At 39.8% G+C, this 18349-nt stretch overlaps 1 protein-coding gene across 1 annotated transcript in view; it reads left to right on the forward strand.

Moving 5' to 3' along the window:
* The window catches only part of LOC149173724 (uncharacterized), a 44206-nt gene extending 26850 nt beyond the window's left edge, over positions 1-17356 (forward strand). Inside the window, exon 2 of the mRNA XM_089427986.1 lies at positions 16996-17356. Within this exon, the coding sequence (XP_089284112.1) occupies positions 16996-17150 (155 nt within the window). The 3' untranslated portion in view covers positions 17151-17356. The remainder of the gene's footprint in view (positions 1-16995) is intronic.
* Positions 17357-18349: the final 993 nt, after the last annotated feature.

Consider the following 18349-nt stretch of genomic DNA (forward strand, 5'->3'; position numbering starts at 1 on the left):
AGAGTGAGAGGTTTTGGCCCTGGCTCATAGCCTACATACTGTGTCTCTTGTTTATTTATGTTCATGCATTGGTTACTGAGCACTAGGGATCTAATGTAAAGAAGATCCTAATCTAAGCATGTAAAAATCATTCACAAGCAGTCACCAAAGAAGAGAAATCAACTAATTGTAATGCCTTGGATTTCTCAACAACCACTGCTAGTAAGGATTGTTACCCACCAAAATGGGTAACCACCAAAATGGGTAACCCCATAGGAGAGAAATTTTTTTCTCCTATCTTAGACAGCTAGCCAGCCAATAGCCTTACACATTGCACATTGATGATGACATGCCAGTTTTCTCCACTATCTGCGCTAGTCATGCACCTCTCACCATTAGGCATTCCCTCTTGGATGAAGGTGGGCCACCACTCAATAGGTACTTTGACCATTTTCAATCAAGTGCTTTTACTTGATGTTTGGGCTTTTCGACATGGATAAAGGGGTGATCTCGATGATTGACCAATCTTGACTGTAAACTTGTTCTCTCACCTTACTAGGGGGGTTAATCTTTAACCTTAGTCCAATGGGATATCCTCAAAGGCCTTGGGGTCATAGGAGGGGCACTACTTGTGAAACTTGGATTGAAATAGCGCATCCATTACCCTTTCCTTACTTAACAGCGACCATGTCACATCATTCCTTTGATACCATCCTTTGTTGAAATTGTAGCGAGCAAAGTCTTCTAGCTTGTGCCTTAGCCAGGGAAGACCTCAAATTTTCTTCATGAGTTAGAGTTCAGTTAGGATGAGTTATTTCCAGTTTACTAGAATAATCATCAAGTTAGCATGCATAGAGTTGGAGCTTCAGTTAAGTGGAAGCCTTAATCAATTTGACCATAGAACGAGGTGGCAGTTAGCAGTTCAGTTAGAGCAAGTTAGTCTTCAGTCTTGATTGAAGGAAGAGGAGTTAGATCTCTAGTGTTGATTAGAGAGAGCACGAGTTAAGAACTCCAGTGATGATTGGAAGGAGAGTGAGTAACACTCTCAGTTAACTCGCTATCATAGCTCGAGTTCTAAATTAAGCAGGGCCTCCTCGCATGGATCAAAGTTCACCTATAAAGAGAGGAAGAAGGCACAAGTAAATTCAATTATTTTGTGCACGAAGGATTGTGATGAGACAGAGTTAATGAGATTGTGAGAGACAACCTTGATTGTGGAGCGCAAGAATTGTGTCCTAAAAAATAGGATGCACAAGTGCGCCTTGGATTTAGGAGAATTGGTTGTGCGCAGGAAAGAGGAGCCGAGGTCCTATACAATAGGAGCTCGAGTGTGCTAAGAAATAGGGTCAGAAGTGCGCTAGGAAATAGGAGACCAACGCAAAGGAATAAGGAGGCCAAGTGCAGAAGGAAAGAGGAGCATAAGTGAAGCAAGTCAGTAAGGTTTGCAGAGCAAGTCAAGGAGGTAGCAGAGGATTGGTTGCGAGCTAGAGGGCTGAGATCAAGCAATGGTCAAGGCAGGTTGCGATCAACTATATCAGCTAAGATTTATTGAGTGAATTAGAAGGCTTTCTCAGAGAGACAAATTGCTTTGTAATAGATTCAATTGCCCCAAGGACAATCAATAAAATAGTCACATCAAGCAAGCAAGCTTTCCCTGTTGGGTTTCCTAAGAAAAAATAAGTGTTTCAGTTGTGTGATGTGTTTTTATCTCCGTCTTTTATTCCAATGCTTATGAATTGTTAAGAAACTCTGTATCTTGGTGAAGTAAACTAGATTCAATTTTTAGGTATTCATCTAAGTAGTTGCAGAGTTTCATGGAAATTTAACATGGTATCAGAGCAGAGATCAACATAAAGACCACCACTAGATTGACCAGTTAGTGGAAAATGCAAATCAAGCAGAAGGCTTGCACTAGAGTTTGATGAGCAGAGCAGCTCCTTGGATAATTATATGGCGTTCCTAGGACTAAGGTCAGATCACAGTTTAAAGGGAGCCTTAAATTTTTGTGCATGGAAGGAGCAAATATCAGTGGTGTTGGAAGATAATGGGTCACTAGAGTTTGTGAAGCAACAAATAGTGCCACCTACAAATGCCCAACAATTGGCCCAACATAACAAGAATGACACCAAGGCGAGGAGGATCATTCTTGAGGGGATCAAAGATCATATTATTCCTCATCTCCATGAGAAGAAGACAACATATGAGATGTTAAAGCCATCTTAGATCTGTATCAAGGCTCCAGTGATGCCAAAAAGCTTGCTCTCAAGGAGAAGCTAAGAAGTATCTGGATGAACAAAGGAGAACCCATCATCACATATCTTTCAAAGTTCACTCAGGTTCAGGATGAGCTAGGTGGTGTGGGCGAGACAGTAGCAGAAAAAGGCCTTGTGAGTCTTGCGCTTCTGAGACTCCATAAGTCTTGGTATAGTTTCCAGGATGTAGTAAGTGGCAGAGAGAATATTCCCAGTTGGGAAAGGTTATGGAGTGACTGCATTCAAGAAAAAATCTGGAGAGGAATGAGAGTTGGTAGAGAAGCTCTAGCAGAGGACGAGGAGAACTTTGCCTTGGCAAGCAAAGGTAGCAGAGCCAAGGGTAAGAAGGGCCGAGGAGAGGCCGAGTCCAGTCAAAAGGGTGAGAAGAAAAAGAAGGATCTAAGCAGGATCAATTGCTTCCATTGCCATGAGTTCGAACATTATGCCACTAAGTGTCCTAATCAAAAGGAGTCCAGTAAGGATCATGTGGCTACATTAGTGGAGGTAGATGCATTTTCAACCTAGTTCGAGAAAGATTTCTCATTGAGTGCTTGCATGGCAAGCTCAACAAACAACAACATATTGTATATTGGTTCAGAGCATCCTTCCACATGAGCAGGAACATGAAGTATTTCATCCACCTGAAGTATAAGGACATGCAGTTTCAGATTGAGCTAGTAGATGATGGCATGTATGCGACTAGAGGAGTTGTACTGTCAATTTTCAAAGTGAGTTAGGTAATCCTCTCCATCTCAGAGATGTCCTCTATGTTTTAGGCCTTAAGCTGAATCTTGTTTCAATAGCTACCCTTGAGAACATGGGTTGGGTTATGATGTCATCTTTAGCAGAGGTAAGGCTTAACTCCGGCACTTAGCTCTGGATGTAAGAAGTAGATAGGTGCGACGATGAAGAATCTCTACAAGTTTCAGGTAGAGACAGTCGTAGCCTTGACTAGCAAAGAAAGAAGCGTGCAAAGTAGAGAAGTGATGGTTGAGGAGAACAGAGCTTTGAGAGAGTCCTTAGAGCAAGAGCATGTTAGAGTACCTGAGAAGAAGCTACTCAAGATGGAGCCTCAGATAGTATCTCAGTTTGAGTCTCGACTAGTTGGCAGTTGGGCTGACTAGTAGGATGATGAGGAGAGCCCATGGCGAGTGGAGGCAGCCACTCAGTCAGTGACTCCTAGTATAGGGAGAGTTTGAGCCAAGTGGGCAGAAGAGTTGTTTAGGGGGGATTGGGAGAGAGTTGGATCTCCCAATTCCACCTTCAGGCAGAGTAAGCAGCCATCGAGATACACAGGGTACATGGCACTTATCACTGAGGTGATAGACTCAGAGAGCATGGTTGGAAAGAATAGGTCTTCAAATCATATTCTGCGGGAGAAAGGAGGGAATTCTTCTAGTTTAGAAGGAGCAATTGTAGCAACGAAGAATGTGGTAGTGTTGAAGACAGATCTAGGTGGACAAGGTTCTTCCAAAAGTACCTTCCTCGCTAAGAGGGAGTGTTGAAATTGTAGCGAGCAAAGTCTTTGGCTTTTGCCTTAGCCAGTGAAGACCTTGAATTTTCCTCATGAGTTAGACTTCAATTAGGATGAGTTATTTCCAGTTTACTGGAATAATCATCAAGTTCGCATGCGTAGAGTTGGATCTTCAATTAAGTTGAATTCTTCATGAGTTTGACAATAGAACGAGGTGGCAGTTAGCAATTCAATTAGAGCGAGTTAGTCTTCAATCTTGATTGAAGGAAGAGTGAGTTAGATCTCCAATGTCGATTAGAGAGAGCACGAGTTAACAACTCTAGTGATGATTAGGGGAGCGAGTAACACTCTCAATTAACTTGCTATCAGAGCTCGAGTTCCAAATTAACAAGGGCTTCCTCGCATTGATCGAAGTTCCCTTGTAAAGAGAGGATGAAGGCACAAGTAAATTCAATTGTTTTGTGCATGAAGGATTGCAACAAGACAAAGCTCACAAGATTGTGAGAGAAAGCCTTGATTGTGGAGCACAAGAATTGTGTCCTAAGGAATAGGAGGCACAAGTGCACTTGGATTTAGGAGAATTGGTTGTGCACAAGAAAGAGCAGTTGGGGTCCTAAAAAATAAGAGCTCAAGTGTGCTAATAAATAGGGCTAGAAGTGCACTAGGAAATAGGAGATCGGTGCAAGGATAAGGAGGCCAAGTGTGCAAGGAAAGAGGAGCATAATTGGAGCAAGTTAGCAGGGTTTGCAGAGCAAGTTAAGGAGGCAACACACAATTGATTGCAAGCTAGAGGGTTGAGATCAAGCAGTGATCTAGGCATGCTGAGATCAAATATTAGATGAGATTTTTTGAGAGAAATAGAACGCTTTTGTTAGAGAGACAAATTGCTTTGTAATAGGTTTAATTGCTCCAAGGACAATCAATAAAATAGCCACATCAAGCAAGCAGGGTTTCCCTGTTGGGTTTCTTGAGAAAAAATAAGTGTGTCAATTGTGTGATGTGTTTGTATCTTTGTATTTTTATTTTGTTGCTTATGAATTGTTAAGAAACTATGTATGTTGGTGAAAGTAAACTAGATTTCAGTTTTTAACTTCTTCATCTAAGAAGTTGCAGAGTTTCATTGAAATTTAACATCTTCATCCTTTGGGTTGATTGTCATTGGTTCACTAGGATTTGGCACTCACATATTCACATCCTTGAGTCGGGTCAAAAAACTTTTCCCTGAAGGTTGATGCAGCTAAAAGAATGAAAAATCATAAGATGGCCGCAATAAAAGTAAAAGAAAATCTAAAATGCAAAAGATGGACGAGACAAAAGGTAGCACATGGGAAAAAGCCTAGTATGAGCTCTATCCCCCTCATTAGCCATCACCTGGTTCCTAAGCTCTTAATGTTCCATCTCATTAGAAGGAAGCCTTGCGTATCCCAATCCTGATGAACAAGAAATTGTCTCGTCATAAGAGGTAAAACAAATGTTGTATCACAAAGACAAAGCTTTGATCCTTGAGTTATGCACCATTAAAAAGCATTATCAAAATGAAGTAAAAGACACACCAGAGGGGTGGAAAAAGTAGGCCGAGAGGGGTAACCCATGCCTTCATAATTTCTCCCTCTGTGACATCCATACACTCAAGATGTGGACTCTCATTAGCTTGTCCCCTAACCATGGCACTTCACCATGAAGTCCTTCCCCTCCATTGTCGCTTATTCTCACTAACACCTATGGATTGAAGGGTTGACCTTGGAAATTCCACCTCCTCTTGGGGATTGGAAGCACCTAATAGGGTTGACTACTTAGCCACACCTACAAAGGTAGGGAACACTTTTATGGGACTTGTTCTAGTTATATATTTAAAGGTAATTCTGGTTTGAAGTATTAATATGGCCTTAACACTTAAATATGGTCCACTTAGATGCATTCATGGTCTTAGTCTCTAATGAATGGTTGCTTTCACTTGAGTATGAGATGGTTTTTCCAAGTTATCTGGAACAGTTGAGGCCTTGAAGGCATTGTACTCCACATGATGCCCAAGCCACATTATGCTTCTAGAGAGCATGATTATTTAGCAGATGCTATGTTTCCCATTTATAGCAAGAGCATTGGGCACTTTGATGACCTGAGTAGTTGATGGATACCCAAGAGCACCCCAAGTTGCCAAAATGTTGAGTTTCTCTTACTTAGCATAGAAGATTCTTGATGATGCCCTCAAGCTAGCCTTGACACTACTCGATGGGAATGCCTTGATCCAGAGCCCAGATGAGGATGGTCATCCCCCAAGATGATTGAGGAGGACTTGTTGCACCTGATGGAGCCCCAATGTTGGAGAGAGAGGGCACCACGTTGTGTACTTGTCATCCATGAAGACGATATATGGAATCCACAACTAGATTTTGGACACATGGCGCTGCTTTGAGGCTTCATTTGAGGATTTTTCCTCAAATGGAGGATGATCATGATGCTTGGATACTTTGTATACCTTCTATTGCCTTGATGGAGCAATTGGAACCCTAGAAGAGCATGACACCATCATTTTTTGAGGCTTATAGTTCACATGTGTGGGCTTCTTTTGGCATATTTTATTGTTGAGATACTAGGTTGGCTTGTAACCCAATTTTATGTGTCATTTTTATCTATTGCGGTATCTGGAAATTATTCTTCTAACTGTAAATTTAATTATGTCATTTATTTGCTACGACAAACAACGAATAAAATCACAACTACAATTTTCACCATAAAAATACCGCGGAAAATAAAATACTAAAAACCGAGAGGTTCTAGCACTCAAGAATTTTGACACAATTATTTTTGGACAATTGTTCCCTGAAATCCTAATGCGAAAAAATCGGTGTAGCAGATGAGGGTTTTATTATTATTCTTCAACAACAATTTTGAGTACAATAATTTAGATGCTCAACTAGCAATCTAATCTGAGGAAAATACTGGCAAAATTATTGTGAGAATTTTCTCTCACCCCACAACTAATTTTTGCCTTCAAAATTACCTCCCTAGCCTCTGCGTTGAGCCTCCTGTGTCACCCTTTGCACAATGCTTACGCAGACCCTATGGGGATTTCGGCCTTCCTTCCTTTGCCTCTTCCTGGAACTGGAAAACTTCCTCCCAGAATGTTGCTACCCTCCTCTTCCACTTGCTACTCACCCTCTGGCTCTATCTTCTCTGTTGAATTACTGCCACTGAGAAAATCGAACTGCCTGGGCAACTAAGTATTTGCACTAGTGTATTCTTCATCACCACATCGATCTCCTCTTATAATCCATTGTTGGAGCACCAACGACCAAGATTAAAACTTAATTAATGGCTAGGATCATCTCTGGATCAATTTGTGTGAGTTTCTTGATGATTCTCACCTTATCTCAATTAACACTGATTAATTAACCATATTCCCTAAGTTTAGACTTGGGAAATATTTTAAAAACGATTAATAATCTAATTGAGACACTTACAGGCGGAATTTTCAGAAATGATTTCTGTGTTATGGAGATTTCATGTATTCTAGCCTCTCCACCAAATTTTGTGGCTAGAACACATCCGACACTACAAAAAACGAACTCCCTCTTAGCGAGGAATGTGTTCTAGTGTTCCACTCCTTGCCACAACACCCTGTCTCTACATCATCTCTTATCACGTTGTTGATGTCTAGCCATATTGTCCACCAACCACTGTGCAACTGTGATATACGTTGCATCTGTGCTGCTGCTGACACTACCATACTATTGCCAACATTGCATTTGCACTGCAACTCCTCTCATGTGTTGTTGCAACTGAGAATCATCCAAGGTAACCTACCTCTGCTACTGAAACGGGTTCTCCACCATACCTATTTGTTCTCTGAAATATACAAACTTAGCTCTTCCTAGAGCTTTCGTGAGTATATCTACTACCTGCACTTCTGTGGGAACATACTCTAGAAGGACTACTCCACGTTGTACACAATCTCTGATGAAATGACATCAAATATCTATGTGTTTTGACCTGTCATGAAACACTGGATTCTTAGAGAGCTTTATGCAACTCTGGTTATCACAGTAGACACTGGTCGCCTCCATCCTCTGCCTAAACAAGTTCACTACCAACTTCCGAAGCCATATAGCTTTGCACGTAGTTGTGCTTGTTGCCATATACTTTGCTTCTTCAGAGCTCAGTGCTAGTGAATTTTGTTTCCTACTACACCAAGAAACCATCCCTGATCCAACACTGAAGTAGCACCTAGAGGTACTTTTCCTGTCCATTGAACTGCTTGCCTAATCTACATCTGTGAATCCATATAATCTGACATCATCTCCTCGAGTATTTCTCAACCCATACTCGACTGTGCCACGCACATACCTCAGAATGTGCCTCATTGTTGACTAATGTACCCTTTTCAACTCTACCATGAACTGACTAAGGGTATTGATTGTGAAGCAAATATCTAGCCTAGTATTGACTAGATACATGAGAGATCCAATAAGTTGTCTATACAAGGTGGGGTCGACATCCTTGTCATCTGATACATCTATCTTCTTCCAGTTAGTAATCATGGGCGTAGACATGGGTTTGCAATCCTGCATTCTGAACCTCTTTAGAATATTTGCAACGTATCTTCCTTGCCCAAGAAAATCTCCCCATCCTTCTGCCACGCTTCCAATCCTAGGAAATAGTGCATCAACCCCAAATCCTTCATGTCGAACTCTGCTACCAGATTCCTCTTACAATCTTTTATGAGCCTTGATGATCCTGTCAAAAAGAGATCATCCACATACAAAACTAGGATGAGTGGCTCACACTCTACCATCAAACAGTAAAGCTTGGGATCTGCGTCACTCTTGACGAATCCCATCCTCTGCAAGTAGCTGTCAATCCTACCATACCATGCCCTGGGAGCCTGCTTGAGTCCTTGTAGAGTTTTCTTCAGTTTGCACACATGAGTGTGCCTCTTATGAGTCTCGAAGCCCTCTGGTCGTTCTATGTACACTTCTTCCTCTATCACCCCATTCAAGAAGGTTGTCTTGACGTCCATTTGGTGAATCCGTTATCCCATCTGAGTTGCTAGGGATATAACTGACCGGCTAGAAGTGTATTTGGAAATTGGGGCGAAGGTCTCCTCATAATCTATCCCTTCTTTTGTGCATACCCCTTTGCCACGAACTTGGTCTTGTATTTTTCCACACTGTCGTTTGCAACATGTTTGATCTTGTAGATCCACCTAGAACCTACAACTGATCTGTCTTATGACCTTGGCACTACCTCCCAAACATCATTCGTCATCATAAAGCTAAACTCGTCTACCATGGCATCTACCCATACTTGATGTTGTGTGGCCTCCTGAAAGCTGAAATGTTCTTCAACCTGAGCCACCAATGCTTTGTACCTGTCAGGTTGTCTATGCTTCCTTTTGTTCGTCCTAGGAGTTCCAATAAATTCCTCTGCATCTCTCAATGTGTGATGAACCTCTCTGTTGGCTCGACCACCAGTCGTGGGAGGTTTAGCCAGCTCCTCCTCATCCTGCCTCTGTTGCTCCATCTGCTGAGAACTTCCCAGATTTCCTGCACCTGAGGAAATACTGGTACTGGTCGATCCTTGTGACTGTCCTCTTACTTGTTCCACTGGCGGCCCTTGTGGCTGCCCCTCTTGCTGGACCAAAGGAGATTTTGTTGACTGATTCTGATCACCTGCAGGCATCTCACGAGATCTCCTGAAAGCTCGGTCCTCCATAAACTTCATGTCTCACCTTACTAAAATCTTCTTATTGCTAGGAATGTAGATCATGTATGCCTTTGAGGTTTGGTTGTACCAAACGAAGAACCCCTTCTTTGCTGTCTGATCTAGTTTGGTACGTTTCTCATTTGGCACGTGGCAATAAGCAATGCTACCAAAATTCTAAAGTAACTAACTTCTGGCTTCTTCCTTATGAAGACTCCTCGTGGCGTTTTCTTCCCTAATGCTCTATGAGGAGTCATGTTCTGAATATATATTGTCATGTTACATGCCTCTGCCCTTTGTATCTCCAACAATGGTTCAGTTTTTCCACTCCGCTACACCATTCTACTATGGATTATATGGAGTTGTCCATTCTCTCTTAATTCCTTCTTTCACAAAGAAATCTGTGAAGTCTTCGAGGATGGGAGATCCGTTTTTTATAGGGAGATTTAATAGTCATAGGTAAACGATTCATGTGATATAATGATTATGTATCATTCGCATGCCTGTAGCAGAAATAGATCATATATCATGTCCCTATCTCCAAAAATAGAAGAGAATGGAGTTTTAAATATAAGAATAAAAAGTTTGAGCATCGATATTCGCCATGAAAAAAACCAGGCTATAAAAAAAAAACTATACGACCCAACTTTAGCATAATCACTCTGCTATAGCTAGCCCTTTGGGATACATATTTCCCGATCGATCTTTTCGATAATTTCATTCATGACGATCATACATAGGTTGGGAGTTCATATTCTTTCAATCATAAAAAGAAAATTTGATGAACAATACTCAACACAATTTCCATGAAAGATGCAAATTCCAGAATAAATACTATAAATTACCAATCGTTCGTTTTTCCAATCAACAACGGGTGGATTAATCAGGCATAAACGCATACTCCACAAGCAATACTTTGAAAGAATCCGAAGTGTATTCATCCACGACAATATATTCTCCACCATTATCTGAGCGAAGTGCCTTGATCTTCTTCCCTGTCGCATTCTCCATGAGAGCTTTAAACTCTCTGAAACGATAAAAGATCTCATTTTTGGTCTTCAAGTAGTCTAGGTTTTCCTGGAATGGTCATCAATGAAGGTGACGAAATATTCGGCACCACTAAGAGCTTTAGTGGACATCGGGCCGCAAATATTTGAATGTATGAGTCCTAACACGCCATCAGCTCTGTTGTTACTTCTGGGAAATGTTGCCTTAGCATACTTCCCAAGTACGCATCCTCTGCAAACATCAACATGCTTCGCGCCAAGTTCTAGAACCCCTATCACTGTTTCTTTGAGCATCCTGTGTGCTCCATGGTGTAGATGTCCCATTCTCCTATGCCATAACTCATTTAGCTCCTTCCCACTGCTACTGTCACTGCCTATTAGTGCCATTGGAGAGTCAATCTGTAACCGATACAATCTGTTACTTCGAGCTCCATTCTGTCTTACCTTTTTCCAGCTTGGGTGTTTGACATACACTTTCTTCCCTATAAGTAAATGTCATACCCCTTATCCTGTAACTGGGAACTTAAATCAGGTTCATACCCAATCCTGGCACATGCAATACATTTGTAGCGTTGTTGCTTGCTCTTGACTCCCTCTGAAAATGTATGGTACCTCTCCCTACTGGAGTACATTTCGTCTTGTTTCCCATAGTAATTTGGAAGTCCATCTGCTCCTCCCTATAGCTAGAGAAATATTCTCTAACCCTTGTCATGTGAGCTAATGCTCCACTGTCTATATACCAGACACCCTGTGAAGTTGATCTTGATAAGAAAGAAAATTCGTCCTCCAACCTAGAAGACAAATCTGAAGTCTCCTGAATGTCACTTTTGTCCATGGTTATGCTGAAGAATTTATAGTGTGTTATTCCTCTATCACCTGACACTGGTTCTGCACTAGCAATCTGTTGCAAAACCTTATGCATCTTGCTTAGAGATCTGCCCAATGAAATAACTGAGTTGCTCTCTCTGCCTCTAGAATCACTCGAACTAGAAGAATCAAATTTTTCTGCCCTTTTCTCAGAAAAATTGAACTTCCTCAAGCAACTCAGCCTCCTAGAAATAAGATTGTGCTGCCCTTGGGAATTTCGGCCCGTTGCCCTTGTTGAGCAACGAAATTCCTTTCCTTCATTTATGAGCTCTCCAACTGATCAATTGTGCTCTGATACCATGTGAAATTTTGTATCTATTGCAACAATTGGAAATTATTCTTGTAACTATAAATTTAATTATGCAATTATTTGCTATGACAAACAATGAATAAAATCACAACTGCAATTTTCACCATAAAAATACTGCGGAAAATAAAATACTGAACACTAAGAAATTCTAGCGCACAAGAATTTTGACACAATTATTTTTGGACAATTGTCCCCGGAAACACCCAATGCGGGAAAATTAGTGCAGCAGATGAGGGTTTTATTATTATTCTTCAACAATAATAATAAAACCCTCATCTGCTACACCATTTTTCCCGCATTAGGTGTTTCCGACTACAATAATTTAGATGCTACAAAAAACTAACATTTTACTTTATGTCTACTAAAATATCAAACTTGTAAAGGGGCTTTTAATAAAAAATTAGAGTTGATAGATCTCATTTAAGTAGCGGATTACCTCTCTTGCTTTATCATCATCACACTCATGGATTCCAACCTCTTGAAGAGCTCGACTTGATTTTTTTTACTTCTCTACTTGTGGAGATCAGATCTTATGTGGATTTTCACTATTGCAAACTAGTTTTTGTTGTAGAGACGTCATTTTGGGATTGAAAGAAGGCACGCTTTTAGCTAAAATGTGAGTATTTTGTTGAATATCTTTTATGGTTTTGCATGTAATAGAATATTGCTAGGGTTTTTATTTTATCTTGTCTAAATGCATATGTTTATTTTTAGAATGATGAATTAGTTATAAAAAGCATAAAAACATGGATTAAACCATATAACATCAATCATCTAGTAGACATGGGATCATCAACATGGCATCACACTACATGGGATCATCTACATGAGCTACATAAACATCATCTGGCTCATAGTATAAGGACTCCTCAGGTTGCTTTGCAACCTCAGTAGTAGTAGTAGTAGAAGCAAAACTAGACATCAAAACTACAAATCATTGATCAACGTGATCACTCATGAAATTCATCGTTGGTTCAGCACTACTAGAAATGGGATCATCAACAAGAGCTACATAAACATCATTTAGCTCAAAGTCTTCAGACATGGATTGCTCAACCTTATAATATGGTAGAAATTGAAAATATTTACATGCCAAACCAATGAGTTTGGTTTGAGTGAAGAGTCCATCTCCTCAACCTTATAATATGGTAGAAAAAGCTTAGCATGCCTAACCAATTATTTTCCTTTGAGTGAAGGGTACGTTTTAGTTAAGGCCATGGTTTAGGAGTTCAACAAGCAATACCACCAACATCAACGAAGTTCAACAATCAATGACATCAACATCAGGGTACTTAAAGGGATTCATGCTCTTGATCAAATGCCAATCTCATACCCTCACGCATGACATAATCAATTGGAAACATTGCAATCGCCTAAATCTTGAAATCCTGAAAATCATTAAGTCTGCTAGATTTTGAGTGATATCTAAAAATCTAGTTTTTCCATACTAAATCCAATGAGGTCAAAACCACTTTCAAAAATCCTGAGTCATTTCATGGTAATGTTAAAAATCTAAATAAAAGGATGAAAATGAAAGGTAAAGGAAATGCCACTTTTACTTTAAGAATTTAACATTACCATTGATTGCCAACATTGCTAGGGTTGAAAATCTTAACAACCAGTGAATGCACTAGGGAGGGAGCGACCAAGGAGTGTGCTCCCGAAATTATCTCCCAAATGGGAACGTGCTCCCGTGGTCACTTCCGAGCGGAGCGTGCTTCGAGAGCCGATTCATGGGGGGTGTCGCTCCTGGAAAACTTGGGTTGAGGGTCAATTTCTCATTTTTGTGTTGTACGTTGATGATTTGATATTGACAGGGGATAAGGAGCTCATCCGTGACTGCAAGAGAGATCTTGTAGAGGAGTTTGAGATGAAGGATATAGGGCTGATGCACTATTTCCTTTAGTTGGATGTATGGCAAGGTGATGGGCAGATATTCTTGGGACCGGGGAGATACACGCGAGAGATTCTCAAGAAGGGTTCCACATGTAAGATTGTAGGTCCATGACGACGCCTCTAGTCACAAACTGGAGGAAGGTAGATGATACCAGAGGTGAGCGAGTGGATGTCGCTCTATACAGGCAACTCATAGGGTCATTGATGTATCTTGTGAACACACGACCAAACATTTTCTTTGCAGTTAACCAGTTGAACCAGTTCATGGTTGAGCCGACCAAAGTGCATTGGATTGTTACCAGCACGTGTTGAGGTATCTCAGGGACACAACAGATTCTGGGTTGTTATACACATAGGTTGATGGAGTGAGTCTTCAGCGGTGTAGCATGACTCTTATAAGACCCGCGAGTACCCGCGGGTCTTGACGAGTTTTATAGTGAGACGGGTCACTCACATAAAACCCACGGTTTCTACCCATACCCGCTAAAATCCACATAAAACTCAATTACCTGCAAAGAACCGTATATGACCCGCATAAGACTCGTGGAGACCTTCAAATTTTGATTTTTTTAATTTTTTTTAATTTTAGTATTGGAGATCATTTCGAGGGAAAGGAAAAATGGAGGGAAAATTTTGTTGAGTCTTATACGGGTAGTTCCCGAGTCTTATGCGGGTCGCCGAGTCAATAGCCAAATGAGTCTTATACGAGTACGAGTCATGCAACATTGGTCTTTAGGTATTCACAGATGCAGATTGGGCAGGGGTTTCAACAAATAGGAAGAGAACTTTAGGTTGTGCTTTCATTGTTGGGTCAGCAGTTGTTTCTTGGTTTAGAAGGAAGCAGAGATTAGTTGCACAGAGCTCAATTGAGGCCGAATACATGGTTGCCAACTTGGCAACTTGCGAGGCTATTTGGTTGACGAAGCTACTTGTTGGGTTGTTCGGTTAGAGGTTGGAGCCCATGGTCATAAACTGTGATAATCAAAGTTGCATCAAGTTTTTTGAAAATTGGGTGTTTCATGATTGCTCCAAGCATATTGAGGTCAGGTACCACCATACCAGAGATTGTATTTGGAGGGGTAAAGTCAGACTTCAGTATGTACCTACAGAGGATCAGACAGCAAACATCTTGACCAAGGCATTGGCAAGAGGCAATTTCGTCTACTTCAAAGATAAATTGGGTGTTATGCAAAACACATTCTTCTCTAAGAGGGAGCGTTAATTGAAGTTAGAGAAGGAAGGGTTCTATTAAATTTAGCAGTGCACTATATTTGGTAGAAGGACTCACACATGAAGCTAAGGCGTAGTCTACTTTCTCTGAGTGTTGACTTAGGAAAATTCTCTAATTTTCCTTGGTCAAAAATAGGAAATTGAACTGAGCATGCATGGAGATTTTATCTCAGTTTGACTTGAGCCTGAGAGGCCAGTTAGCTTAAGTTTGAGAAGTCAGTTTGACTTAAGTTCAAGGCAGCAGTTCGACTTGAGTTCAAGGCATGCAATTTGACTTGAGTTCAAGGAAGCAGTTTGCCTCAGTTGTTGGCAATTTGATTCTACATAGAGAAGAGTGCAGACTTGGTGGATCATTGGATTATGCACTAGCAGGAATTTGTGTGTAGAGCTCAGAAAATTCATTCCAGATCACATCACTTAGAGAGGCTGAGCAGACTTCTCAAGGAGGCAGGACCAGCCAGTACAATTCGTACAGCTATGCAAAAGAGAGGCCAAGTTGCTCTAGAGTGTGCAGGGTATTGTGTTGAGGAGCAGAGAATTCTAAGGGAATTTTTCCCAGTGATTTGTAATTGAATTACTGAGGTTTTTCTGAGCAGATCAATGAAAACACATATTAGCAGGTTTTCCCCAGTTGGGGTTTCCTGGGTATTTTTGGTGTTTTGTTAATTGTATGCTTGTGTCTTTATGAATTTATTTTCCAGTGCAAATTCGTTAGAATACTCGGTATATTTGATCAATGAATTTCGCAGTTCAGTTTTCTAGTTCTTGCATCTCAAAATACTGTTCAAATTAGCTGCTGGGTATTAAAGAACTCACATGATTTCCTTGTGATTTTGACAATTTTGATGGCTTAGATGCCCCTGGGGTGTGGCTTCTTAACCAAAGACTAGTCCTGCAACTCACAGACAAACTAGCAATAAAAAAATAAAATAGCTTGACTCGGACTGGGTAAATACTCTGGAAAACCTAGATGATACAGAATTAATTTAACAGCATTATTATCATTTTATTTAATTTGGGAAAGACTTGGATAAAACAGAAAAATTCCCAAAAAATTTAACATTAATTTCGGTAAATACTTCAGAAAAAACTTGGCTGACTTGCAAGCCAAACTGGCCAGAAGCAATTTTTACTCGCCATCCAATTGACTGAGCCCATTTTGTGGGTCAAGCCAGATTTGACCCACAAATCCATGTCAAACCTGGTGAGTATTATAACACTAGCGATATAGGGGTTCATATGTTTTGATAAAATAATGTGATAGTATCCATAGCATGAAGCTAATAAAAGGCTAAGTTTTCTAAAAAACTATTATGGTTGCAGCCCACTACTAGGAAGTTATAAACACTTAATATGAGTAGACTCCATGACAGGACGCCAAAGATAACAAATTAATATACCAAGAATTTTGTGGTGTTTGATCAATTTACATATTCTACCAGGTCAAACAACATTATGGCAAGAGTTGTCAGAAGGTCAATGTAAGTTTCAACTTGCATATGCCAGTGTGAATTTAAACATAGGAGATATGAAATTTGTAAATTTTTATTTTATAACAATCTATTGGGCATGAGGGTTTAAACAGTAAAAGAAACATGCAATCTGTAAGTCAATTTTTGAAAGGAAATTATAATAGAATTTCCTTGTCTCTTGCACATTTTGAATCCAAGACTAGAGAGTAGAAACCTTCTAGGCTTCTACTTTAGACTTAGAGCGGCGCAATTAAAGGAACATATAATGTTAGGGAAGACTTCAAACATATATATGAGAGACAATGAAACGGGAAGTTAACGATGAACCATGATGACTGTCAAGATTTGCATTTTTTCAACAGCAACTGACAGGAATTGATGTCCCTGTATAAATTAAAAGGAACCCATTGAAAACCCTTTTGCATGAATTTCCACAGAACCCGTACTTTGAAAAGCTCTTTTAATTACATATATACATATTCATGTTTATCGATGAGTTTAGAGGCAGTATGTTCTTAACCTTTTGTGCATTCCCATGGTTTTCATTTTTTTCTAAAGGAATAACTGTGAATTGAACATATTAGCTTTACAAACATCTTTATACTTGTTTTTATAAATATCCCTTTTTGCTTGTGTTTATAAGTATCTGCGGCAATGGCCAATATGTTTATCAGTCTATGGTGTGAAGCTTATATAAATACCGTAGTCCTATATTTTGCAGAATCTCATATTTTTGAAAATTGCATTTCATAATAGCTAGCTCCTGATGTGTACTGGCACATAATGACACTTGTTTCTAATGAGTCAGGGGAAACAAAGAGAAAGTTTGAAAGTGTGTACACCGGGGGGACCATGAATACACCGGATTCAGGGACGATTCTTCAATATTGGCACTGTTGTGGCTCTGAAGATCCCTTCAATCCAGGATGTGTTGCAGCACCTCATTCTTCATACGATGACTAAAATTTCTCATTCTTTGTAATGACAACGGTCCAGTTGATGTAAAACTTGTTAAAGTTGTATTTTCCTCTATTGGCAATTTAAATTCAAATGTTTATAGGAGATTCGAATTTGAAGAAGTTGTCCTGTAATTTTGCCCCTTCTGACGAAAGTAATTGTTACATTGACGAGCTTAGAGCTGTGTGTGAAAGTGTGACAGTTTATTTGAAGCTTGTGCCTCTCAACTTTTGTATGTCAATTCTCCTTTTTCTCATACAGATGTGAATAATCTCTTCATTCTTCTTTTTTTACAGTTGTCTGTTATCTTAGCTTCTTACAAATCATGGGAAGGATCAGTTTTTGAGAGCCTTGCTATTAGTTTCAAACAGCAATATTAGGACCATTTTTACTATGTTCTACTAAGCTTCAAGGATGGGGGGCAGGGACATGCACAAGGGGAACATGTCCGAGCACCTCTAAATTTTAGGAAAATTCAGGGGCCATGTCACCACATTTGGCAATTTTTTCACTTGAAATTTGAAATTTGTTGAATTTGAAGGCATTTCGAACAACTTTGATTCTAGTTCAACAAATTTCAAATCAGACCCCTGTTAGAAATGTAACTTGGTTCGGTCTTCATAATTATCTTTGTACCTATGTCATTGTATATTTGATGTAAAAAAATAAATAAATATTTTTCAAGCATGGGTTTCATGTTCAAGACAAATTATTATTTTATTAAAGCATGCTCTTCATGCTCATTAATATTTGTATTGGTCAAAGTCAAAGGCTTATTTATAGCTGTAAAAAAAAAATCAAATATTTAATTTGAGTCAAAAACACATCTGGATGTCAAGTTGGTCTCGCCTTTGAAGACATGTCTATTCACACCCCTCTAGACAGTATAAATAGAGGATGATTTGAGCTCATTTTGAACACACAATTCGTGTTGGAAATATTGAGAGGGGGGCGAGTCGGTTTTTCTTATCAATTAGTATATTTTTAACTTCTTGGAGCATTAATTGTTATTAGCATCAGATAAATATAAACATTATCAACACCATTCAACAATGCACAGTAATAAAGATAATATACAGATTTTTAGGTGGAAGCCCCTCCAAGACAAAAACCACCAAACACTTCTTAATATTTCTCTCTCAAAGATTTATATCAAGTTTTCAGCTCCGATTAAAAGAGGCTTCAACCCCCTGATTTACAGCCTT

This window comes from Pinus tabuliformis, chromosome 4_2, assembly GCF_031772625.1.
Source record: "Pinus tabuliformis cultivar Carrire ecotype Pingquan chromosome 4_2, CPIR1, whole genome shotgun sequence".
Taxonomy (NCBI): Eukaryota; Viridiplantae; Streptophyta; class Pinopsida; order Pinales; family Pinaceae; genus Pinus; species Pinus tabuliformis.